This window comes from Strongylocentrotus purpuratus, unplaced genomic scaffold (genome assembly GCF_000002235.5).
Source record: "Strongylocentrotus purpuratus isolate Spur 01 unplaced genomic scaffold, Spur_5.0 spur5_scaffold_19, whole genome shotgun sequence".
Lineage (NCBI taxonomy): Eukaryota > Metazoa > Echinodermata > Echinoidea > Camarodonta > Strongylocentrotidae > Strongylocentrotus > Strongylocentrotus purpuratus.
In genome coordinates this window covers 31,215,609-31,242,839 of record NW_022145604.1, presented here as the reverse complement: position 1 = coordinate 31,242,839, position 27,231 = coordinate 31,215,609, and the positions used below count along the sequence as shown (strand labels likewise).

Sequence of the window (27,231 nt, the reverse complement as noted above, 5' to 3'; positions counted from 1 at the left end):
ATATTAAACGAGAGGAAAGCAGCATTAGACAAGCAGTTAGACGCTCAGGAAGTGAAATTGTGTAAAAGATTGGATGAGATGCAAGATGTTGATGAAAGGTTGATTACGAGTATTGAGAGTGCCAGTGTGTTAGCGGGCAATAGCATGAAGGCTCCGTTAGAACGTGATATCATTGTTATTCGTGATACACTGTCTGGTGAGCTGAAGAATGTATTAGACAGGGATGATCCAGAGAATAAGCTTGCTATGGATGTAGCTGACCGTGCAGAGCAACTGATATTCACACCTAACAATCGATTTGATCAGTTGAAAATTGGGAAGGTCAGGTTTGTGAAATGTGAGTTGGAATATGACGTAGAGCTCTCTAAGAAAGACTGCATGAATGGCATGGCTGCTACACCCGATGGAAGAATGGCAGTGGGATACAACAGCAAAGGAATTGATATCTTCTCTGCTGATGGTCAGCTGCAGAAGACAGTCCTCAAGGATGTGGAGATCACTAGAGTAGGATTCTTATCTGATGGTCGTTATGTCGTACTGAATGGCAACAATGACGTCACACTGTACACAGAAGAGTGTGAGAAGCTGGATGTAAAATTTGATACACTGAGTTATGATGCAAGTGGGTTTGGTCGTCTCACTGTAGACAGTAATGATCTGATCTATGTCGGCTACTGGAAAGCCGAGAAGATCCAGGTGTTCTCACCAGCAGGTAGGAAGACGATCAGGAAGATACCATGCAAAGGGTATACAACTCATCACATCACTAGTTATAATGACTTATTGATCATTGTATATAAAAATACAGTAAGAATAATTGACAAGGATGGCAATGTAATACACACGGTGGAGAGATCAAATGTTTACTCATCCGCTGCTGTGACTCAGAATAATTCAATCTTGATCGCTTGGGTCAAGCATGATGATGGATTAGTTAGTATAGATGAGTACACCAGCGAGCTCAAACACGTCCAGACTCTCATCTCTGGTCACAAGATTGAGAAGTCTGAGAGACACTTGTACTATCTGCGCGAGTTCCGATCAGGGGAGATTGCTTTCTGTACTCCTGATAGACTCTATATATTCATCAACCATCACAACAGTCCATGATCGATAATAGTCCTCTAACAACAAAAACAACTCTTGACTAAATATCTCACTTAATTTAAAAGATAACGTGATATGACGTGATGTGTTTGACTCTCAATTACTTAGAATGATTTTTTGGCAAATTCTCTTGAAATACAAAATGCATAATAACATGACTTAATATTTAATATAATTCGAAAGTTATGATTTTAATTCCTCAGAGTCATGTTTGTATCTATGTTTTTTTTAAAGGGCCAGTCTAACCAAAACGGGCTAAAAAAAATGAAAACAAAACATGTAGAATAATTTTTAATGGAGATTAAGAACATGACAATGATTTTCCTTAGAAATCATCAATAATTCTGGAATCTAGCTTTAAAAATGACGACTCAGAACGCTCAGAAAAAAAGCCCAATTTCTGAGGTGTATTGCGCAATAGCATATGACGTCACTGCGGGAGACAACATGGACATTATACTCGTCATAACTTACTTGAATCATATCCCTGCTTGAATGGAGATACCCTACTATAAGTTCTATAACATACCAAAAATCAACTAAATCTTCAACAATAGTTCAAATAATGGTCATGATTTAAAAGTCTCTATCTTTTTTAACCTGTTTTGTGTCAATTTTCTTATATTTTTCCTAAAAACGAGGACAGAACAGGTTTCACGGCAAGCCGCTGCACAATACTAGTATATTTATGGATGTGGATTTGATTATAGCTATTGTGTATGTACCTCGTAATAAGACCTTGGGATTTTATCATTATAAAATATGTTATAGTTTGATCAAGGAAAATGAAGCCGTTGGGATAGTCAGCTCAAGATAGTAGCACTCGGAAAGTACAAGTTTTGTTTAATATGTTGATGAATATTCTTTGTTAAACAATCATCATTGAGAGAAGCCAAACAAGAGCACTTTCGCAAATCACCGGGTAATCCCGAATTCCGAAAGCCTAAAAACGTTATTTGAAGAAAATAATGTATCAGCGTAAACTAAGCTCGACGAAATCGCAATAATTCGCTGTATATATTTGTTAAAGTTATTTTAGATTAAGTTGAGTTCTGGTCAAACGAGTACATTGTATTTTAAAGGAAAAACTGAATTAACATGTCACATGAATATTTGATTTAACAAAACGTGTTTGTAATAAAGCATAACAAATCACGCGAAGGATACATATAAAAAATATAATTAATTAACTAAGTTTACATATAATTATATAAGGAAGAAGACCAATGGATATTTATATCAAATTCAAAATGAATTATGTTGACCCTGGGAAATATACTGCCTAGAAGCAAATGGGAAAAGTTCAGTATAAGTCTGTATGTATTCTGTAAGCTAAACTCTTTAGCTTTATATTGTTATTACATTGTACTAGATATTTTAACAACGATCTCTTTTATGATATACTCCTACTTTGATATTCTCTAAACATTGACGTACAAGGAATGCGGAAGCTCGAAACATATTGTTCAAGTTTACCAGAACTCAGTTTCTCTTTGCCATTCTTAACGGACAATGTCGTAATATGAAAATCATAATAAGGAATTTAATGTTAACGTGTAGTCAAATGTATTACATCTATAACCTAAAATGATTTGTATGTGTATAAACAGGTAATTAGTGACAAATTTATCTGACTGGTTCGGTCATTATTTTGAATAAGTTGCGAGCTGACCCGTTTCAAATCAATTTCATACACGGTTTATAAATATGTAGAGGGCACTAGGATGAAATGCAACATGCATCAATGTAGGATGTAAACATGGTAGAAACTATTATAACAAGTTGTTTTTATGTTTATAACGTGTGTATGTATCAGTCTATATTTGAGGCGAAAATAAATCGTATTATTTGAAAAGTAGTGAATCCCAAGCAAGATTTGTTGTCACTGTTAATGTTAGAATATGGATCTAGTATTTAGATGCTGCTGCTGTTGATGTAAAACCAAAGCTCATCCTACCCTCTTGGTCATACTCATTCATGATTACAATGCTGGTGATGATGATGGAGATGATGATGGAGATGATGATGGTTATTATGATGATAGCAATGATGATGATGGTGTAGATGATGATGAGGAGAAGGAGGAGAAGGAGGATAATGGTGGTGGTGATAGTGGTGGTGATGATCATCCTGGTAATGATGATGATGTTGATGATGATGATGATGATGACGATGATGATGTTGATGAAGATGATGATGGTGATGATAATGAGAGTAATGATGACGATGATGATGTTGGATATGATGATAATGATGGTGATGAGGATGATGATGAGGATGATGATGATGCTGGTGGTGATGTTGATGATGATGATGATGATGATGATGATAGTAATGATGACGATGATGATGTTGGATATGATGATGGTAATGATAGTGATAATGATGATGGTGATGATTGTGGTGATGGTGATGAGGAGGATAATGACGGTGGCGATGATGATGGTGATGATGATGATGATGATGATGCTGATGATGACGATGATGGTGATGAAAGTGTTGGTGATGTTGACGATGATGATAATGATTATGATAATGATGATGGTGGTGATGTGATGGTGATGAGAATGATGATATAAATGTGGGGAGGGTGATGATTATGATGAGGGCTTCGGTTGTTTAGTTATCAGAGAATATTAATATATATATCTATTTTCGGAAATTGAAAATGGATAAATATTATTTCTTTTGATTTTGAGTCCTCAGGGAAACAATATTTGCCGTAATATAAAACGTCAATTTTAGTTGAATTCAGGTATTAAGGGAAAGCCTAAGGTGGTATACCTGCGCACATCCCAGTTAGATATCATGGGAGGAGAGACATGAGATTTACCATGGTTACCATTCGCCTTTACCCTCCGGCCTAAGTACTGGTCAATGAATGTCAAATACTAAATAATACAAAGAAAGAAAATAACAATTTAAATATAACAATGAAGAAGAGGATTCTTGTGAAAGAAATTGTTATCCCAAGTATCATTTTTGTGTGGTATTTGTTTCAGGCTTGGATGAACAGAAAGCATTGTATGCGCCAAAGTATGAAAGAGAGAGAATGAATTAAATGTATCAAATGAAATGCATTGCAAATGCATTTTTTTTGGCAGAAGCAAAGGCACGCACACGCACACGCACACGCACACACACACACACACACACACACACACACACGCACACATGTTCTTTGATATTTGATAGTTGATATGTGATATGTGTGGCATATGATTAATTTTGTTAGGTATGTTAATATTTAGATTTGCAAAGACCGAATCAATAACCAAATCCCAATCGTTTTATTCACACATCACGTAAGCAACTTTGGCGCAAGTCGATTTTTGCACTCTCGCAAACAATGCCTCCTTTTCATCCAAGCGTGAACACATTCCACACAAAAATGATGCTAAATGGTTTTGGATAAAACACTCTTTCAAGTTTCAAGTTGTATAGTAATTTACTGTTCATAAATGATTTTAAAAATAATCAGCAATTTTCAAGGTGTAAAGTTTTTTTGGACTCACACTGTATAGATAAATTTCTATTGCCGCACCCCGGTTGAAAAACGCTTTATCAACGCACTGTACATCTTTTTGAAGAGCGCCACCTGAACCAAAACGTCGTCATAACTTGAAAGTAAGTCTGCCGTGGTCTGCTGTATGACCTATCGAGTTATGGCATTGAGGTTGATGCGCAATGTGTACATGATGCTGATGCTGATGATAAGTGTAGCGGTGATGATGATGATTATATTGATGATGACGATGATGAAGATGATGATGATGATGATGATGATGATGGTTATGATGATGATCAACGTAAGTTTTTTGTTAAATTTCATTTAATTTTAATGGTGATGATAGTGGTGGTGATGATGATGCTGGTGATTATGTTGGTGATGATGATGGGGATGATGATGTTGGTGATGATGCTGGTGATGATGGTGGGGATGATGTTGATGATGATGATGATGATACTGATGATGACGATGATGATGATGATGATGGTTATGATGATGATGATCAATGTAAGCTTATTTTTATTTCATTTCATTTCATTTTAATTAATTTAAACACGGATCACTTGCTTCAAAATCAGCCAACGGCTGTTCTTCTGCAAGTCCGTGCATACATACATATATCACATAGAAGAAGAAGAAGAAGACCCAGTACAAAGTAATCAATTGCAACATTGATATTAACGGATGCCATAAACCTGTTAAATGTTCATGGACGCATTTAAACACAACTGTTTAGAAAGTTCTCATTCAAGTTCGTTGGATATCTTGGGTCCTACTATAGCCCTTCATCGTGATCAAGCTTTTCATACGCTGTGTATCACTCCTTTCTCATGATGTGCTTGTGTACAGATCGTATATATGTCATTATGACGTTGGCAACAGGAATCTAAAACAATGATTCACAAGAACAATCTGGTTTGTTTGTTTGCTTGTTTGTTTATTTTATTTTAGCACGGTGGCATACTTTACTTTTTCTTTCTTCAGAAGGTTGGGTTCTTGGAAGAGGTGAACAATAATATTATTTGTGAGCGTTATCAATGTATTATGCAAGTGTGGCAGCACATCCGATAAAAATTGTTCCCTGAAAAGCATGGCTCTTCAAATGCTCTAATATTCTAAATATGGCATGTAACATCCTAAAATTCGGGACGGATTTTCATGCCACATGTTCGTGTAGTCCCATATACATCTTTCTATGTACAGTGCTTGTAGCATTGACTCACAATGCAATCGCATGACCAGAACGCAACTTTATCTTTAAGGACAAAATTTTATTGATTAAAGAATGAAAGTTTAAACTTTATTTTAATATAAACCAATGCTAACTTATTTCTTTATAATAATATATACATTGTTAGATGTCGTGGTCTAGTGGAAATATCGCCGAACTGTGGATGTTGGTTCTAGTCCCGCTGCCACACTAATTTCCTTTGGTAAGACATTAAACTACATTCTGTGCCACTCTCCACCCAGATGTTAAAAGGGTACCCGATGGCATGCAAAAGTTAAAGTTTAATGTGTGTGAATTAACATGTATGTGCTTGTAATGGCGCCTGGCAGTAAATCTCCCCAGGAATTATAATAACTACTAGTATTGTTATTATTATTGGTAGTAGTATTAATATTATTATTTTCATCATTATCATCATTATTAATAGATGTAGTAGTAGTAGTAGTAATCGTCGAAGCAATTTTATTATTTTTATTATCATTATTGTAAGATGGAGTAAAATTTCAAAGAGCTTGTATGTAGCATGGACCTACTTAGTAGTTCCATGGTTGTAGGATCACCCGTTTGTACATAATCAAAATCATCTAACTACTTTGTATATTTGAAATTGTGATAAGGATAAACATTTGAAATAATTATAATGTTTATTAATGTATATTCCTGTTTATTTTTCTGTCCAATTTAAACATCAATTTTACATGAAGCATAAACAATTTAAGAGTTACGAGAGTTGTTATACGATAAATTCTAGAGTTGGCATATTGTCAAGTGATGTTCTTAATGTTATGAAGTATCTTCTTCACACTTTCACTTTTCCGTATGTATTACTTTCTGTTTTTATTGCAAACCAATTTGTAGGTAATCACTGTTTACTTTCCCTTTAATAATTATATGTTTCCAGAACACTTCTGTAATTCAAATTTGCAGATAGAGATAAAATATGAAATATCTTGCATTATTATGAGGTCAGTAACGTCCCTTCTTGTTAATATATATAATATATGATTACCCTACGGTATGAGTCCATGACGGGCCTGTAATCCTGCTTTATTAACTCATCCTTGAGCGTAGAGCTATCATGGTTAGGCGCACGACCTTTCATGGACTTTACCCATTTACATCACCTGGGTGGAGAGTGGAGACTGTAGATTAATGTCTTGCAAAAGGCAATAGTGCCGTGAGAGGGATTCGAACCCCGTACCTTGTGCTTCCAATAGACAAATGAAATCATTACCTAGATTACGATTATTATTCTAAGATATAATTGCACATACACAATAAGAAGATCGATAGATAGACACGAATGTATATTACTGAGTCTAAATGGCTTCATTTTGTTCTATATTTTCATCACCACGAAACTGGGACGGGGCCTGAGGTTCACCAAATCATATCAGACGGAATTTTCTTCTCTTTCGTTATCCAAGCATCATCTCCATCGTCAAAGGGTCTTAAACCAGCCCTAAATAAACACTTCATCCTTCATCGTCCTACTCTAACGTTCATCTAAACGCTATCATATTCTTCTATTTTCACTAATTGGTGAGAGCCTTAAACCCCCAGTAGCATGTCTTTCCCTTATGGAATAGAGCAAGCCTGCTCAACCAATAAACATCCTCGTTTGTAATTCCAAACTATATCCGTTGCATCGAGCAACCAATCAGTGCTCGTGTTTCAGGCGGGAAATGATGTTCAATCGTTTGTACAATGATCGCGTGTTTTGTATCATCGCGCGTCTAGCTACGCGAGCGTAAATTGCTTGTCACCGGACGCCCAACCTACGGCTGCGTGCAAGGGCGGGAGTTCGAGCAATAGCAGGTGGTCAAAATTCCAACATTCTTTGCGTTGACGGAACCGGCGGGGAAAAAACAGACCCACAAGCGGAAAAGTCATTAAGCAATTGAATGTTCAAACGAAATAATAGATAGCATCATCAGCAAACGGAATTGAGACAAGAGGCGGCCCTGCACATTGTTGATGTGTTTTGCAAATTGATTTGACAGCACAGAATTAATCGGCGATGGCGGTAAGTTTATTTCTCTTATTTCTTAAGGATGCACATATTAATTGCTCTTATTATGTTCACCTTGAATCTGTATTGAATTCTGATACAAGTAATTCGTACTTAACAACGTTGGATTTTTTTTGTTGGTTATAATCAAATCTTTCTTTCGGAATAGCCCTTTGTAATTTGATTCCATCTTAGCAAGATCTTGACGAGATGGTGACGTAATATATCATCTCAAATTAAAATTTAAAAAGATCTATAATTCCAACTGTTTGCATTAGTTTTCTCTTTAAAAAAAAACCCAGCTTCTTTGAATTAATTCGTCTGTTGTGAATTTAGAGCTACAAGTTGCGTTGGTAAACCATAAAATTATTTGCTATCATGGACAAGCTATCAATGAGTATTTTCTCAGTAAACTTTGATGAGGCACTATTCAATAATTCATTGAGATGATTTGAAAAGTCATATACAGAAAAGTAAAACTGATAAAGACATTCTCGTTGAGATGTACACAGTAACACTTTATTTTTCAAATAATCGTGTAAGCTTATGACGCATTTAATAATACTAATAATACATTTCAGTTATTTAGAGTTGAGCGCCCTCATTGGGTGGATACTGAGCAGGATAAATGCCCGCGTAGTGACGTTCATATAGAATTACTCGTGGCTGAAGACACATACATTGATCTCAATCAACTGTTTTCTTCTACAGGTTCGACAAGAGCATAGTTTTTGTCTTTGTTGTGATAAACACTAGCTCAATGCTTTTTTATTTATAATATATAATGAAAAATATTTAAAAATAACTAAAAAAAGACGTATGTTTAATGTTCGCTTATGATGTTGATACTACTACTAGGCCTACTACTACTACTACTACTTCCGATAATAATAATAATAATAATAATAATAATAATAATAATAATAATAATAATAATAATAATAATAATAATAATAATAATAATAATACAGTACATCACTATGCAAGCCGATATTTACGAGCAGCATCTAATAATGATAATATTAATGATAGTTGATTAAAAAACACACAATAATAGTTATTATCTTAATAATAGTAATTAAACAATAACAATAACAGCCACTAATGTCCCTCGGCCAGACATTTGCCACTTTCCGCCCAGGAAATAAATGGGTACCTGTAGAAAGGAATTCCTTGGATGCCGCAAGCACCCAAAATGGCCACCTAGCAGGAACGAGGTAATATTAGAGCGCCTTGAACACCTTGCGTGTTGGATAGGTGTGCTATAAAAAAAGATCAAAATTTATATAATAATGAAAATGTAGCATGATCATTCGATGAATTAATAAATATTCAACCAATATTGTTAATATTTTTTTTTGGAAAACAAATATTTATGTGGATATTCAGTCGTAAGAGAAATATTAAACAGGTAATGGCTTTGTGCAAGTTTCAGAAGTGTATTCTGTAATTCATGCATTTATAATAATACAATCGACATGATCGACGCGTCTCATTGTATTGCAGAGTATTTCATTTTTCATGTTCAAATATACAATTCTGATTGTTATTATTTGAATCAACACGCAAATGTCTAAAAAGGGAAATATCAACTGTTTTCCTTCTGCCCCTCGTACCCTTCTTTCTACACGCGTGTACTTTTTGAAAATTGTATATTATGCTAATAAAAAGAGCGTGGGGTGAATTGCAAGCTTCATAATACCTCTTTTATATATTAAGTGCTCTCCCCGACTAAAATCCCGTTTAAGGCGTCTGAGAAATGTATTTCCTAAAGGTCTCCAGGGTGGTAATTTTTTTCATTATGCTCAGTACTTTCCAGGGCAGTAGAGGTCCTTCATCCTTCTTGATTTTTGAATAAGGATTACTTTGTCTTTATTCGGCATTTTGTTTTATCCTGGATTGCCTTCATGCATACATTTCTTCGGCCCAGAATCATGGTTTTCAAACGTTTTTAGTCAAAACACATATCTGGAAAACGAAACCAGAGGGCATTACAATTTTAATAATCCTATATTCATCATCAACATGTTATGCTACCAGCCACATACTTGACCACGAAAGGACATAATCTTTGCCTGAAACAATTAAATGATGAATACATAAATATATACAAAACTGAATAGGATCACTGTACTGCCCCCATAAATGAATCTTCACCAAATCGAACGCTTCCGTCATGCATTCATTATGAACGAATTTCCAGGAACTTGCATTCTTTTCTATTTTGACAAAGTTTTGGCGCCATAGTTGACCTTTCGGTGAAGAATTTCACACGTGTCACCAGACTTGTGTGCTGTGCCTGATATTAATTTAGATGCATGACTCTATCTATATCATACACCAATTACCAGCAGTTTAATAAGCACGCTTCTTGATCGCTTACCCTTCTTGATCATTTCATAATTTTGAAGTAATATCGGTTTACGATAAGCAAAATGAAATACCAGATAAACCTAACATTTAATAACTGTGCGTGTTGTTAGCACGTGTTAGAGTTCATGTATTGACGTTGCTTGTTGGCACTACCTTGAATTTCTTGAAAATTATACTCCGCCCATATTGCTTAGTCGCTGTTATACATATATTGTTGGCGCCCCGTAACACACAAGTTCGTTATCAATTGCAAATTTAAAACGTCATTTTATATTCGATTGCAAACATAATGACAGGCCTTTTATTAATTTCACATAGTAAAAAGACGTAAGAACTCGTAGAAAGCGGTAAACTATGTAAAAAAACATGATAGCAATTTATTTTGAGTTTTCCTCTATTTTCATTTTACGGTTTTTTAAGTCGCCTCTAGACAAAAGTGTGTAAGTTACAAATCAGTGATTTCTTCATACTCTAGCATTCTTGTTTTGTAAAAAAGCTCCGATTGGCTTTCCTTAGATGATCTAGATTTAGAAGCAAAATGAAGAACAATTAAAATGATGGAGAAATAGAATGGGAAGATGACTTGAAGGAAAAAAAGGTTACCTTGAAATGACTCGAAAGTAATGCATTTATTTCATGGGATAAGATCGAGTACAAACCTTCAATATGTTTTGCACTGTCTTTGTGTTCAGCCTCAGTTGTTTTATGAAGACGCAGAAAAACATCCTACAATTAAAGAACAATTAAGCACGATAATTGACAGCAGTGCGAGCTCGGAAGAATCATTCATACCGGTAACCATGACAACTAAGGGAATCTTTCCTAGTGAGGAAGCAAATGTCGCCAACCGGCCCGTTTTCGCTAATGATAAATGAATGAATGGATGGATGGATGGATGGATGGATTAATGAAAGAATGTATGAACGGATGAGTGAATGAATAAATAAATGAATAAATGAACTAATGAATGAATTAATAATTGAATAAATGAATGAATGAATAAATGAATAAATAAAAGAATGAATAAATGAATTTATATCCATTTTTGAAATATTATATAAACCATATTTACAGGTTTTAACAAAAGTGTATATATGTATATACATATGGTAACAGACGACCAGGACATAGCTATGGATTATCCCTTTAATTATCCTGGAAGTGGGTTGATTGTCACCACCTTCTACCATCTAATGATATTACTATTCGTCATATACTACATGAAGAAGAGATTATCGATCTTCAGATTCCCAAGCGAAAGTTCTTCTCTTTCTTAAACAACTGACCGTATTCTGGATGTGTTACTCCAGTTGTAGTTTGTCTAAATCATTATTGATTGTTAAAAATTAAAAAAAATTGTTAAACTCTTAGAGAAAAGCAAAAACCTATCAGCAAGGTTTTATATGGTACAGTAAGAGTACATACGGGGGTATATTTCTGGTATGCATTTTGGAACTGTCTATCATATACTCTTTCATATTCAATGAGTGTTAAGTAAATTAAATCAAAACTTATGGAAAAGTCCAAGTGCACGTTTAGTTCATATAAAACATAGCTTATCGGAAATCACTGATAGAAAATTACACCTCACAACAAAAATATGAAGAGGGGGAGGAGGGGGAAGAATGAAATGAAATAGAAAGAGAACAAGTAAATCAAGAAGAAGAAAAAATAATGAAATCAACAATCATAATAATAATGATTAGAATGATGATAATAACGTTAACGATAATGACCATAATAATAATAAATGTGACGATATTAATAACAAAAATAATAATAATGATGATGATGATGATGATGATAACAATATTAATCATGATAATAATACTAATACTTAGTATAAACGTGATAATAACATATTTAAAATAACGATGATATTAATAATTCTGGGTTGATATATCGACGATATCACTAAATCGCTTTACACATATCCTTACCACATATTGCTTATCACTCGCACAGTGCCTCACATTAAAACTGGGTGTTATGCGGTAAGATGATAACCTCAATCTAAGGTCCAATAATTCCCGCTTAAAAATCAATGAAAGTGCGCGTCGTATGTCCCAGATGATATTCGCAACGGCATGATTATTGTGTTTATAATACCTCAAGGCTTCCTTATAATCAGTCCCAAATGGTTACCTTAACCATGTATTAGCAGGGGATGGAGGGGTTATGGATGTTACTATTATGCATGTGTCCGTAGTTCAGACATTATAGTGCTTCTAAACTTGAATAGTATTTGGGTACCTATCAAGACGGTGAATTAGATATAATACAGACAAATCTTAATGTAGTTTTATTCTATTTACCGTGGATAAACTATAAACATGAATTATCTGAATCAATAGTAAGGTCTATTAAAAAGCATAATTTTCAAACCATCTATTGTATTATTAACCATTTCGCGTATTATAAAGCAGGCTAACTTATTCAGTTTTGAGTCTAACATTGCAAAAACGCCAATCACAGCCTGCGTCAATTATTTCAAACTACCCATCGTTGACGAAACTTCAAAATGAAACTTATGGAAATTACAAAAAAGGAAACAAATATGAAAAGAAGAAGAAGAAGAAGAAGAAGAAGAAGAAGAAGAAGAAGAAGAAGGAAATGGAGAAGAAGAGCAATATGAGGAGGAGGAGGAAGAAGATGAAGAAGAAGAAAACAAAAAACTCTGAATCAATAGAATGCCAGCAGACAGGTGCAAAGACCTGTCATGTCGGAAGTAAACGGTGATTGGTTATATGCAGGTCGTTTGATTCTCCCATCAAACTATAACATCCCTTTTACCCCTTTCATAAATGCCAAAAATAAAACTAACAACAACAACAATAACAACATCGAGGTGGTAGAATGTCTATTTGAAGATGGGAGGATCGTGTTCACGACGCGTCACTGAAAGTCCGCTCGAGAGATTTATGCAATACGAAACGTCAGTAAATGACAGCTCGTGTACAACGGCTATAAATTGTCACTATCATATGGCGTGTCAAAGACCGCGTCAGTAGCTGACACAACCCTGCGTCAGTAAAAGACAGCTCGTGTGCAACGGCTATAAATTGTCACTATCATATGGGGCGTCAAAGACCGCGTCAGCAAGTGAGAGCCCATGTGCAACGGACATAACTTATCACTATCATAGTCGCGTCAAAGATCGCGTCAGTAGCTGACACAGCCTTGCTTCAGCAAATGACAGCTCGTTTACAACGGCTATAAACTGTCACTATCATATGGCGTGTCAAAGACCGTGTCAGTAGCTGGCACAACCCTGTGTCAGCACAAGACAGCTCGTGTGCAACTGGCATACAAACGTGTGTAAACAACATGTATTCCGCTGTAGCATGCCTCAGGGCACATGTTCTCTGCGTATACATCTTGGCGCTCGTACCTGGCATGAACCCAATAAGCCGTCGTAATGTCTTGTACGAGGCAATCGTCACAAGTTAAAGTTAATGCCATCTAGTCTGATGGTTCTTCGAGTAATGACCATAACTTGTGGTATTCGCAGAAAGAACTTGAACTTGAATTAAATTGAATGATAGACTATGTCAGTAAGATAACTATTAAGGGTTCTGAGACCAGGTAATTTCTTTTCCCACCATCTGTTTCCCCCTGTGTTATCTCTTTACCTGGGGAACAATCTTTTCATGATGCGACGTTTTCTTTGAGCTAGTTGAATACAAATTTGAACTTTAGTTCATATACATGTTTAGATTAAAGCTAACAAAGATTTTATGAAATTAGGAAGAGTCATTGCTTAAAGTCGCATGCAATGTACACAGGAATGGGTAAATAGGACTACACACATGTCGTGGCTTAAAAACTTGGCTCTATTGTCAGCTAATTCTCGTCATATTTCGAATCTAAGGACAATTTTTTAGCAGTCCTTATGGAAGCATTGCAGCTATGAAATTCTTCCAAACTGACATCAACTGGTGAGAAAGCTAACACACTATTATCTTTTAATCCTCATAACCAAGTCCCTCGGAGAGTGCTTAAAGCCGTCGGTACCCGGTTGCTTACTTATAAGCACACATGCACATGCTTTCTTAGCAGTCAGGTAAAACCAACAAACTAAGCAACCTGTTTATCTTTACGAGAACTTAATCTTCTCTTCAACGACCTGCATACTTGGTATCGACGTGCTCCGATTGGTTAGTGTATTAAATATATGAGATTAGTAGTCACTGGCTTGAAGGGGAGGGGCCCAAGAATCACACAATGAGGAAAAGGCTGTTTTTTCTTTTGTGCTCTTCAGATATTCTACTTTACCCCCAAAACATTGTCTAAAGGATCACATGCCGATTATGCCTCCGTAAATCCTCGAATGGTCTATGTACCAGGGTCCTTGGTCCAACATAAAAGGAAATATATCCCGAAATGCTATTTAGTTGAATTGTACAGAAAGCAATCCCTTGTTTTATCGATAACCCAGATTTTAAAAGTTTGAGCTTTATGATCCAAGTGTCCAAGCCAAGACTTATGCCACCCACCTCGTAGAGTTCGTGTGACCCATGTCTGACTGCGATCCATTCCTCCTCCAGACGACCGTCATAATAACGCATACTCGCTGTCTCAATGAGATGTTAAACGATTTTAAATGGCGTAATATTTTGGTAGCGCGCCAAAAAATCGTAGTCATGAGTTTGCGCGCCAAAAAGCACGGCTTCGTTAACATTAGAAATAACTTCTCTGTATCAAAATTTAATACAAATATCCCAATTCATTGCGGCAGCTTTCGTTTATACATACCCTGTATCCTTTTGATAAACTAGTTGGCTTAATTAACATAGGCCTACCCTATCGTTAAGCAAAAACATTGGGTATTTACTGATACAGAAGATTTTAACCAATGTGGTCCATGAAATAATTTCTAAGGCTTTTATAAAATTAGAAGCGGTAAATAATCGATGAAAGCTATTTCATTGAAAGAAGGAAGAATAATACCTGCAAAAAGCAGAAAAAGATGCTTTCCAAAACAAATGTTATATATAAAGCTGTGTAGATTTTTGTCGCCCTAAATTTACATAATATATTTACGGGACCAGGACAATCAGAAAGTGGTGGAAAGTGTACAAAGGCAGGGAGAGGGTTATAATCTCATTAAGACAAAGCAGTAAGACCATGAGATAATGCAGAACAACACGAAAACAATTTTTCATACGACTTTTTCTTCTTTTGAGGTAGACTTAATCAATATTCCTGCAATCATTCTTCTTTTCGTTCGCTTCAGTTCGTCTAATGACATGCACTGATAATGATTTACTGCATGTACCTAGACATCCAATTGCTGTGATTAATTTCTATCACATCCATGGGCAGTGGCGTAGCCAGTCATTTATGAGTAGGAACAGTGGCGTAGCCCCAGTCATTTGGAAAGGACCGGCATCATGGGGGAGGGGGGTGTCATTAGCCTTACTTGATCAGTGAAATGTAGGCCTACGTAAAGGCCGCAGGTTAGTGTTGGGTGGGGCAAAGTAGTTTTATCATCTCCTTTTTAAGTTCTCCTTCACTCTTCTTCTTCTATGTGTTTTTTTTTTTCTTCTCGTCATTCATGTTGGGGCACATACCTACTTGCAGCTACGCCACCGGGCAGGGGAAGAGGACGCAAATTCTAAACATTTAAAAAACATCTTTCTCTATTATTGTATCATCTTTATATCGAGCAGGAATACCTCAATTAATGGAAGCCTGACATGATAACACATATAATGTCTTCATTCATAGAACTGTTGAATGTAAATAACACCTTGAAAATGAGAAGCGACCACATGACTCATTAGTTTTATCATTCTTACATCATGTTATCATGACAATTAACATGCTTTGGCGTCTCGAAGTGTCTCTTTCTACCCAGGGACATGCTATAGGTCCATGTTCTACCTTAACAAATTCCGCTGGCGTTAAGTGAGGGGGGAGGTGGGCTCCCTCATGTTTCATTTTTTCTTCAAATTATTACTTGTGTATCCTATCATATAAAGTGAAAATTTCCGATGGATAAACTGCCCCCCCCCCCTCCCCAGCTATAAGTCTCGAAGATGTCTGGACGACCCTGACAGCTCCAGAATGTTCCAGCCAGACAGAAAGACATGCAGGGATGTTGCGTTGGAACAGCCCAAGCGGACAGGGCTTGAATTCCTGACGTGTGTAAAGACATCTGGTGAAATCTACATCCCGCCAATTGCGTCAATGAAAGGTTAAAGTTCAAGGTATCGTCTGCTAAAAGTAGAGCAAGTTTACTACAATGTTTTGATTCACATGTCTGGTTTGGGACTATACCGTCGTGAGGCCAAAAGGCGCTTAATCCACTTTGGCCTGAAATGGGTTCTTTCAAAGCGGCTATATTGTCTTTCGATCGAGTCCGTTGGAGGACCACATACCTACTGTGGTCTCATCGTCATTTTAGCAGGCTTTTTGTTTATGGGAGGCTATAAATCTAAGATGTCAAGCGATACCTCACCACAAAAGATGACACAAACATGCAAGACAAAAAAAAAAGACAAAACATACAAATTTACAGTTAATCATCGCGATCACTAAAAGTGGATTTGGCGCCTTTTTCCATTAATCTCTTCACGGATATCGACTTGCCGGATAATGACTTTTCAATGAGGCGTTTCGACTCGCACGACATGGATTTTGGATGATGCAAAGATGATAATGGCATAATGAGTTAAACCAATTGTGGTAATTATCGAAAGTTCAATATCGTAACTTCAAAATGTGCCATGTTTAATAACCGAGACATCTTTGTCGATATTTCTCTCTGCTAGTTTCACTATGTTTAGAACATATTAAAAGTAATAGAGTCTCAGTAAAAATCAAAGATCAACCTACAGATCAAGCATAAGGAGTATACATCAAAAGAGAGGACGAGAGAGGGAGGGGTGGGGTGGAGCGGGTGAATAGGGATCGGGGAAGGGTGTCGGACTTATAGGGGGTAAGGTAGAGACAGTAGACAGCGAGTGAGAGTTTTGAAAGAGTTTCGAAAAAATCAAATACAAATACCGATAATAAAGGCTGGTGAGGATTCGAACTGAAACTGCAATCACCTCCAAGAAGCAGGAATAGGCGTATGAGGCAGGGGTGGCAGGGAGGGTGGCCTTTAGAGCTTTCCCAGTTCCGCCTGAGAATTTTGAAATTTCCATTATCCCGGGAATTCGCCTGATTTGTATCTCTGAGGTCAACTCTTCTCAATGTTCATATCTAGTATGACAAACTTGACATTTTACCTGGACAAACAGGACATCGGCCAACCCCAGCTAGCGAAATAATTGTGCTCTTAGGCCAATGGAGTTAGGCATGGTGTAAGGTTAATGAGGTGATAACACGTCAGTCATGACGCGACCGATTACACCAACAAACCATCGATGAATTACGGTGTATGGCTACTGCTTTAAAACAATAGGGACTTTTCGATATGCACGTTCATAAGTGGACTGCGACGTATGCGGTCATTTTTAAGCAGGGTTGACGAGGCACGCTGACTGTACGTTGTTCGTTACCTTTCCGATGTTACACAACTACGACGCTCGCTTAGTTAGCGCGAAACTGGATCGAATAGCTAAAGATATAACACCAAATTCGGTGCATGGAACTGTTCTAAAAAAATATGCTGCAACAGATTAGCGTTGCATAAATAAAATGTGTTCACTTTATGAATTATTCTGCTTAGTGAGCGCGAAATTCGATCGAAAAGCTAAAGATTCAACACACCAAATTCGGTGCATGGGACTAATCTCGAAAATTATGCTGCAACAGATTGGCGATGCACAAATAAAATGTGTTCATTTTATGAATTATCCTGCAACAATTTTGATTTAATGGAAATTACAGACACGAAAATGTGTTCATTTAAGAGAATTCACGCTTCCACCACTCTCCAGTTCTAGAATTAGGTCAATTGGGTCCATTTAGTGACTTCAATGTGATGTTTCGTGCCTACAAAAGATTGTTTACGAACATGTCTCGTCACAGTTTGCGAACGACGGCAAAACAAGGGCGAACGCGTTCGAGAATTCTGCTATGAACGATGAGCTCGTCGATGCGCATGCGCACTGCTTCAAAAGTGACCACATACGTCGCAGTCCACAAATCGAAAAGTCCCTAATAGCACAGCAATGATTTCATATGGATGGCTTTAAGCGAAAAAAATTGCATGTATTGAGAAAAATGTATTAATGAAGAAATATGTAAGTGTTTTTACATGATCAGAAAAAGGACAATCTCTTCTGAGAATTATGGTCTAAATGATCGATTTATCTAAAACTTTGATATTTTCTGTATGTTAAGCATCTTTCAGGTATGAATGTTTTTTATATAAAACTATTTATTATGTGTTTATGTAATTACTTTTTGTAATCCATAATCTTTCGCTAGATTATGGTAACAAATAATTTAAACGACGCGTTGTTATGTTCAACAAAAAATGAGGTAAGACGAACAACATCATAATTTCTTCTGAAATAAACAAGGTCACATTGTTGTGATAATGACTTTATAACAATTCAATATCTAATTACTTTAATCAAAGTTTCTGTTTTTTCCTCGTGATTTCTGAATGTGACGTGTCACCACAAGAAACGGTACTCTCCCCCTCCCCTTCTCTCTCTCCCCCTTCCCCCTCCCTCTCTCTCCCCCTCTCTCTCTCTCTCTCTCTCTCTCTCTCTGTACACCTCTCTCTCTCTCTCTCGCTCTCGCTCTCTCTCTCTGTCTCCCTCTCTCTTACTCTTTTCTCTGTTTCTATTTTTCCCCTCCCCCTTCTCTCTCTCTCTATCTTTACCAGTGGCGTAGCGTTAAGCCTGCCACTGATGTCCTTTTGCGAGACATTAATCTACATTTGCCACTCTCCACCCAGGTGTTAAATTGGTACCCGGTTGGATGCGAACGTTAATGTGGTTGAATTGGAATGTGTGCTCTTGTAAAATGGCGCCTGGCATGAATACTGCACAGAGAGCGGAGCGTATGCACTATCATGTGTTATGTGGATTTGCAATCAACTACAATGACAGGGGTAATAATAATTACAATGTAAAGCGAATAGAAACATAACATTAAGCCTTATACAAATATGACAATTATTATTTCACCACCCGATTGGGGGCACATACTCCCTTGCCCCTCCAGATATCAGCACCACTTCTCTGTTCATAACGATAAAAAAGATACTCGTACGATACGAAATATATAGGCCATCACAGAAGGAAGTTCAGACTTTCGTAACACCAATCAAAAATTCATATCACTGCTCATTATGAAGACATGTAATCCTCTGGTTCAAGTTTAATGTGTATAATCCCATGGATCTGATGGTTGAGAGCTGAGGCTTAAAGGTTGAGCCTCGTAAAGACATGACGTCGTATAACCGCGGCGTTTTTGGTGTTTTTTTTAAATACATTTCCGTATCTTAAAACGCAGAGCTAAGTGAATACGCTTTTGTCTCTAGTTGCACTCAGGTGCCATTTCATTTGCACGTACAAAAACATTGCTCTTTTTTTTTTTGGGGGGGGGGGGGTTCGGCTTACCATGCAATTTCAATTAGTTCACGATAATGAAAGTGACCTTCTCACAAAGTGCAACAACGCCATGTTGACGCTGGAATTTTGAAGAAGACAAAATCTGTTTGACATGAACGTCACGCACCCCAATAGAAAGTTAGATTATTCGCCATAAGTGCGCAATGTTTTTCAGCGAAGAAACCAGAAATACAGAATAAGTTTACAAAACAATAAATATTCTCAATATTATCGTCATCAGATGAAACACTTAAAAAGTAAATGTTTATTCGTTGGTCTCATGTCATGGGCGTACACACAAAGCCGTCTTCGCCTCCTTCTAGTTTCTTAATTATTTACTGAACTGATCTCAATGCTTACCAAATTGTACCGATACAAAAAAGGAATAAAGGTGAATATCAAATTGAAAGTCTTACTTATGCATTAAAATGATATTTCAATGCATGGAAACATTTGCCATTTCTACCTTACATTCTAGTCATCATTTTACACGTTTGCCGATTCAATCAACAAAAAGAGGAAAATCATTCCAGTAAAACCACGGTAATAGTAAGCTTGCACTTCCAAGTTTTCAGATGATTATGCACTGACTAAAATATAACATTGGGAACATTTCGTCGCTGTTTTCACGAAGTGACGGTAGTGAGGAAAATCGTAACGCAAAGTGAATGCAATTTTTTTTCACTACCGTCACTTTGTGAAAACAGCGACGATTATTCTTAAAGGCAAACTATTATTAAACGCCTCTATATGCTCAGCAATACAAATTATAAGGGCTGACCTGCTTTCCATTTTCCGACTTGTGTACACCTTCGCAAAAACAAGATGTGCTGACCAGGGCGTTCCATCCCATGAATTGTAGATATTATAGATATAATTGATTAAATGTTTGCATCGGGAATCGAACCGCGAACTATGTGATCCATAGTCCAGTGACGCGACCACTATACCACAACTCCAATCATCGTACAAGTTACGTGCTTTAGCCTCATAACTCATTCTTGTAACTTATCGCGAAGATGTGAATACACAGTGAAAGCACATTTCTGAATCACCATCTGAACTGCAATGCCCAACTATGCCACTCAACTGCAAACATTTAATTTTATTACATTCACGATCAATAACAGAACCAATTAGATTTTCCTTTCATCACAGGCTTGAAACCAAGGGAATTACTCACCAATCCTCTCCGTGTGAGTTTACTTCATGAGTTAGGAAAGGGAGAGAAATCTTTGTATGCGAATAGGATTTATTTGGATTCTAAGTAGCTCTAGAGCTAACCATTTACAAAGTGCTACGAACAGAATAGTGGCTTTTCGATGATAAAGAAAGAACTTTATTTCAACTTTCCCATTCATTTTTAGTCAGTTTAATGTAGGGAGAGGAGAGAGAGAGAGAGAGAGAGAGAGAGAGAGAGAGAGAGAGAGAGAGAGGGTGAAGGCAAAATGTTGGATAATCAACACAAAGTTCAACTAAAACAAGTCTTCTCAAAATAGCCATAAAAGGGCTGACCATCGTGACGTTAGTTGTAATGAAGTAACGCTGCTATGATTATATTTCAAGAACAATTTGAAGTTTACCTCTAAGGCTGAATAGAGAACCAAGGATTGAATAAAAGAACATTGAAATCAACACGAGAGATATTTATCGCGTGGGGTATCGGGACATACTTTTTTGTAGTTATTTCATGCGTAATTTAGTATGTTTTGAAGGGCGGTTTTTGAAAGAACGGGTGTACACTATATAATAACAAAAATATAACTCTTTATAACTTTTTTAGTTTTATCTTTGTCTGATGTCCCATTCGGTTGTGACACCCTATTTTACACTGATTGTTTTGTATTAGAGGTTTTAATCATTACACTTTTCAACTGTTATTAATTGGACGACATATTCCTATTACACTTTTTATTTCCTAATCAGATATTGTCTTATTTCATCTTCTTCTCATCTCATCTTCTTTTCATCTTATCTTATTCTCATCTCATCTTCTTGATCCGTTTCTCTTGATTTGTCAGACCTGCAATGTAAGGATCTCATGACCTTCAGCTGACCTAGACAAAGTTCGTTGCAACTTGCAAGCATCCGAGACAAAGTGTTTTATAAGATGGCTTTTTTTCTGGCAGTAGGCCAAATACTACATACCATTAGCTATATCATGGCTATATCGAACACTGTCCAAATGATACACAGTGAAGGAGCAAGACAAACTGTATTATTGACAAAACTTGGAGATAATTAAAAAACCTTAATATTATATTTTTTTTAAATGTGTGCCCATGTTTACTTGAATTACTTGATATCTATTGTCATATTTTCCTGACGAAAACAAAAATGGGTAAATGTTTTCACGGAAGAAATGGCGACGTAAATCTATTTTTATAGTGATAAAGAGTTGAGGTGGATATTGTCAAAGAATTCGTTGATTGAGTATCCTCTCCATGAAAACTAGAAAAAGAATTGTGGCTGGACTCAAGGCCAGACGGGTCTTTTCAAATGTATTCATGCACAAAATATGAACACAATTTGATTTTCTGTGGTTGGAACCGAAATGAAAACATCTCAAAGAAACGGTTTTAAATACCATGTCTGTAGAGAAAAAGAGTAAAACGATTGAGAAGAATAATTTGTCTGCCTTTATTGATCATTGTGTATTGACGTGATTAAACGGACTAATCGTGATTCAGAAATCCGGTGCTGAATGGACATCGCTGGAAACTTGTCAAGATTGCCTCATTTCCCACAAGGTGCTGTTTCAATTGCACCCACTGAGGGGCGGATTTATTTAAATATATTGATCTGAATTTGAACTCTCATCTTTAAATCTCAAGGTTCACCCATCATTACTTGTTTTCAGTGTGTCAAGCAAGATCGAGAAGTTGTAACGATCGCATTCAGGATTGGACAGGTGATTCTTTCTTAAATTAGATCGTTTTAATCTGTTCACTTCATCTGGTCCGATTAGACGTTTACCCGCCATGATCACATGATCAGAATTGCTTGCATCACTCTTCATTGCATGGCTAATTGTAAAAGGTTGCATCTCAAGCTGACATCGATGCCAATGACGTCATCGTCTCACTCATTTCGAAACTTCTTTTATTTATTGAATCGGATGAGATCATTCGTGCAATTTGAGAAGTTATTCGCTTTGACTCGCTTGATGATTTGCCTTCGTTTGGATGTGCGTGGTGTATAATTATCTTAACGCTACTGACCGGCTATGCCAGTCAAGAACTACCAAATAGGAATTGCATGTTTATATTTGTAGAGTACAAGAGAAAAAACGACTACGTGAAATATTATTGGCGTGACTGCAATTAGCGTTTGTTCAGGTTTCGACTTGCTTAGTTTATTTCACTTTGTCTTTCTCACCTCAAGACGTTAAGGAGGTTTCATCGAACTATACAATAACTTGTTCACCTTGATGTACAACTGTAGATTGCTGTAAAAAAGTGACAAAGTTGTAAACGACCGAACTGTAATCGACCGACATCTACACGAAGTTTTCTTCCCAGGTTTGTAGCTCCTAATTTTACCGTGCAGTTGACTTGCCACGTATAATTATGTTAAGTCTTCGTAGAGTATCTAAGAATTTTGTTGAGAATAGCAGGTAGACACTCATGGCATTTAAGTTACTTGTGGCTCAGTAGTTTATTAACAGTCCACATGAAATACTAAGGTCATGGGTTCGAGTCCTGGCATGGTACTAATGTCCTTTAATAAAACACTGCCACTCTATACCCTGGAAAAATATGACATTATATGATGCCGGAAGCTACTTCGAACGAAATGTCCACATGTCGTTTAGCTAAAGTTATCATTTTGGTAAGAATATCGTCCTGTAATTGGAGATGGTGCACAAACTATTTGCATGAATGAATACGATGACGTGGAAATAGATACTTGTACTGATATTTATGTTCCATGTTGTGAATGTATTGTCTTTGTCTCGCACTGTAGATATAATTTTGCGGTCAGCATCACCTGATATACAGGTTTTGTTGGTGTTTTATCATTACTCTGTGAAGTAGATTTATTGAAAGAGGTCTATTTCCGTTTGGTGAAATACAAGTGAGTAGATTCATTAAAATGATAACCAAAGAAGATGTCGGAGTGTGCAGACGGCATGGTGTGATAAATTGATTAGAATGCATTAAACACAATCGCAATTACTTTAAAAAAAAACACCCAGAGCAATAAGCTCGTGCATGACCTATTGCATTGTACTAACATGACAATTCAATTCAATTCAATTCAAATGAATATTTATTTTCTTCCATTCAATTTGACAACATATTTGACATCTGAGGTATTACGTAGTCCGAACATGACTTCCATTATTATGATGTAGAATGGGGTATTGCAATTGCCCTTGTGTTGGTTATTCGATGTATTTGAGATGTTGTTATTACTGCTCAATATCTGCTCAATTTCAACAGAACACTATTGTAAGCTATGATAGCATGATTAATTCCTTTCACTGTGCAGGGTCCTCAGCTCTTTTGGAACATTCACGCGTGAAATTAAGGGGAGTTGATTCAATGCTTTGAAACTATTGTCATTTTAATACTTAATTACAAATGAACTCAATTCGAAATCATGAATATTTTGGGGATTCGTTTTCCTCGTGGATAGCGTTAGAGAATGTTTGTATTATCATTCGAACCAAATCTTGTGCTAAATTCAAAGATTATATTATCTGGATCATAAATAAAGGATTGGCAATTCCTTGAGAATAAATTAAAATCCTTAATTCAAGCTTGTATATTGTACCAAAAATACATAAATATTACGTTACCTGGGTGTATTGAGACATAATACAACAACATCTACAAAAACCGGTACAATAACAGCAACAGCAACAGCCATAACAACAAGTACAATAACAACAACAGCCACAACAACACGTACGATAACAACAACAAGAACCAAAAGAACAAATACAATAACAACAACAAGGACAGACCTTTTGGTATTCTTATGTACATTTGGATTTATTTGCTATAGTTTTTGCTACCTTATTAATTAGTCATCCCATATTCTCCTCCGCATCGTTTAATTAAAATTGTCTTTGTCCCTCCTTGTATTGTGATGATCACGATGATTGAATTAGTTGAAGCCATGAATCACCAATCAGACTCACTCCATAATTAAACTGATTAATATTCCTAGACCGTCACCCCCGACAAGTCTCATGATTGACGAGCTGAAAGCACGTTGTAGTATAGTTCAACGCCCCGGTATTATCAGTAGCCAGTTTTTCTTCGTTTGGGCACCATTTCACGTTTAATCACAAATGCAACCTTAGATTATTTCCAAATGAAACACTCGTTTCCAAAATGGACGTCGATTGACTTTTTGTTCCAGCATATTCGACACTCAAAATCAGTTAATAAGGCTAAATGCTCTGATGCTTTATTTTATGTCACTCATATTTTAATCTTAGTCGTTGTTGTAGCGCTAGTAGTAATATTAATAGTACTAGCAGTAGTACCGAGTAGTAGTACTAGCAGTAGTACTGAGTAGTAGTACTAGCAGTAGTACTGAGTAGTAGTACTAGTAGTAGTAGTAGTAGTAGTAGTAGTAGTAGTAGTAGTAGTAGCAGTAGTAGTAGTAGTAGTAGTAGTAGTAGTAGTAGTAGTAGTAGTAGTAGTAGTGGTAGTAGTAGTAGAGTAGTAGTGCTAGCAATAGTAGTAGCAGTAGAAGAAGTAGTAGCACTAGCAGTAGAAGTAGTAGTATTAGAAGTAGAGAAGTAGTAGAGAAGTAGTAATAATAGAAGTAGTAGTCAAAGTAGTAGTAGTAGTAGTAGTAGTAGTAGTAGTAGTAGTAGTAGTAGTAGTAGTAGTGCTAGCAATAGTAGTATCAGTAGTAGAAGTAGTAGCACTAGCAGTAGTAGGATTAGTAGTAGTAGTAGTAGTAGTAGTAGTAGTAGTAGTAGTAGTAGTAGTAGTAGTAGTAGTAGTAGTAGTAGTAGTACCAGCAGGAGCAGTAAGTAGTAGTAGTAGAAGTAGTAGTTCTTCTAGCGGGAGTAGTTCTAGCAGAAGTAGTAAGTAGTAGTACTCATGATAATTCTAACAGTAGTAGTAAGTACTTGGAGTATTAGTAGTAGTAGTAGTAGTAGTAGTAGTAGTAGTAGTAGTAGTAGTAGTGGTAATAGCGTTGTGGCGTGCACCTGTGATTCAGCCAAAAATGGAAGTTACAAACGCAGGTTCGAAACTGAGTCACGTCTTTCGGATGGTCCCAGACGTGAATAGTCATATCTGATCGATTGATACACGTCTGTAAAACACCCAATTTCACACTCACTAGCGAAGTAGTAGTAGTTGTTGTGGTAGTAGTAGTAGTAGCAATAGCAGCAGTAGTAGTTGTAGTTGTAGTAATAGTTGGTTGCCGTTGTAGTAGTAATATTAGTATTAAGTACATGAACCTACACTACATTTATTATCGTAGTTTTTTTTAAATTAAAAAAAAAAAAAAATGTTAGTAGTAGTAGTAGCCCGAATGTTAATTTTGAAAGTTTTCTCCCTCTTTTGTTTTCTTCACAGTTCACGCCTAAACCACCTGGCATCTGGCTGTACACCATGTTGTTACTTCTCGTCGTCTTACTCTGTGGGGCGGGAAGCGTTTCTCGCGTCAGCTCTCTCGCGGATGGCGAGACTTGTGAGCTGTCACACGGCGAGACTACCATAGATGTCGAGGTGGTGGACGATAACCTTCAAAGAACTCTTCGATGTCGGAAACGAGTTCAGGTGAACCAATGCGAGGGTAAATGCATATCACAGGTGTCTCCTACCGTCTTACAACATGGCTTTGATAAGGTGAATACAGATTTTGTTTCCTTTTTTAACGATTGCAAAGTCTTTCAGAATCCACTCGAGGGCAGTTTCAGTACATTATTGTATCGCCTACTATCGCCTATATTAATCGTTTTCGATTTGCGTAATATGTCATTGTCGTGTTCGCATTTTTCAAAGGGCTGCATGATTTTTTTTTTCTTCAAAAGTCTTTGCGATCGACTAATAAATCGCATCCAATATTTGTGTACTTAGTATATAAATATATATATACATCTCTCTCTCTCTCTTTCTCTCTCTCTTTTCTCTCTCTCTCTCTCTTTCTTTCCAATTATCTCTCTCTTCATCGCCTACATCTCGTTCTATCTCAGTCTCTCTGTTTGCCTTTCGTAGGTCTTTATTTATCTCCCGTAGTGACTTCTATCTTCTACTCGATTTAAACATATTGGCCATGACGATTCAATGAGCATTTAGCTTTTATAACACTCTTTGTATTGCTAATGGTATATGTGTCTTACCATTTATTTAATGTATTTATCTTTTTCTTCATTTATTTACACTGCCCCGTACTTTCCATGCCTTTTGCTCACACCATCTTTCACCTGTTCATTGGTATCATTTCTATGTATCTATGTCGTTCTTTGCTCTCCCAACTCTCTCTCCCTCTCTCCCTCTCTCCC

The 27,231-nt window shown here is 36.6% G+C and overlaps 1 protein-coding gene across 3 annotated transcripts in view; it reads left to right on the top strand.

Annotated features, from left to right (window-relative positions):
- The first annotated feature begins 7,538 nt into the window (after positions 1-7,538).
- LOC763375 (bursicon subunit beta-related polypeptide) overlaps positions 7,539-27,231 on the top strand; it is a 29,178-nt gene continuing 9,485 nt past the window's right edge. Inside the window, exons 1-2 of one of the 3 annotated variants that reach the window (XM_011662958.2) lie at positions 7,539-7,875; positions 26,303-26,575. In XM_011662958.2, coding sequence (XP_011661260.1) covers positions 7,870-7,875; positions 26,303-26,575 — 279 coding nt within the window. In that variant the 5' untranslated portion in view covers positions 7,539-7,869. Of the gene's footprint in view, positions 7,876-22,446; positions 23,273-26,302; positions 26,576-27,231 lie in introns of those variants that run through there. The other 2 variants (XM_011662959.2, NM_001110247.1) reach the window with 2 other exon arrangements.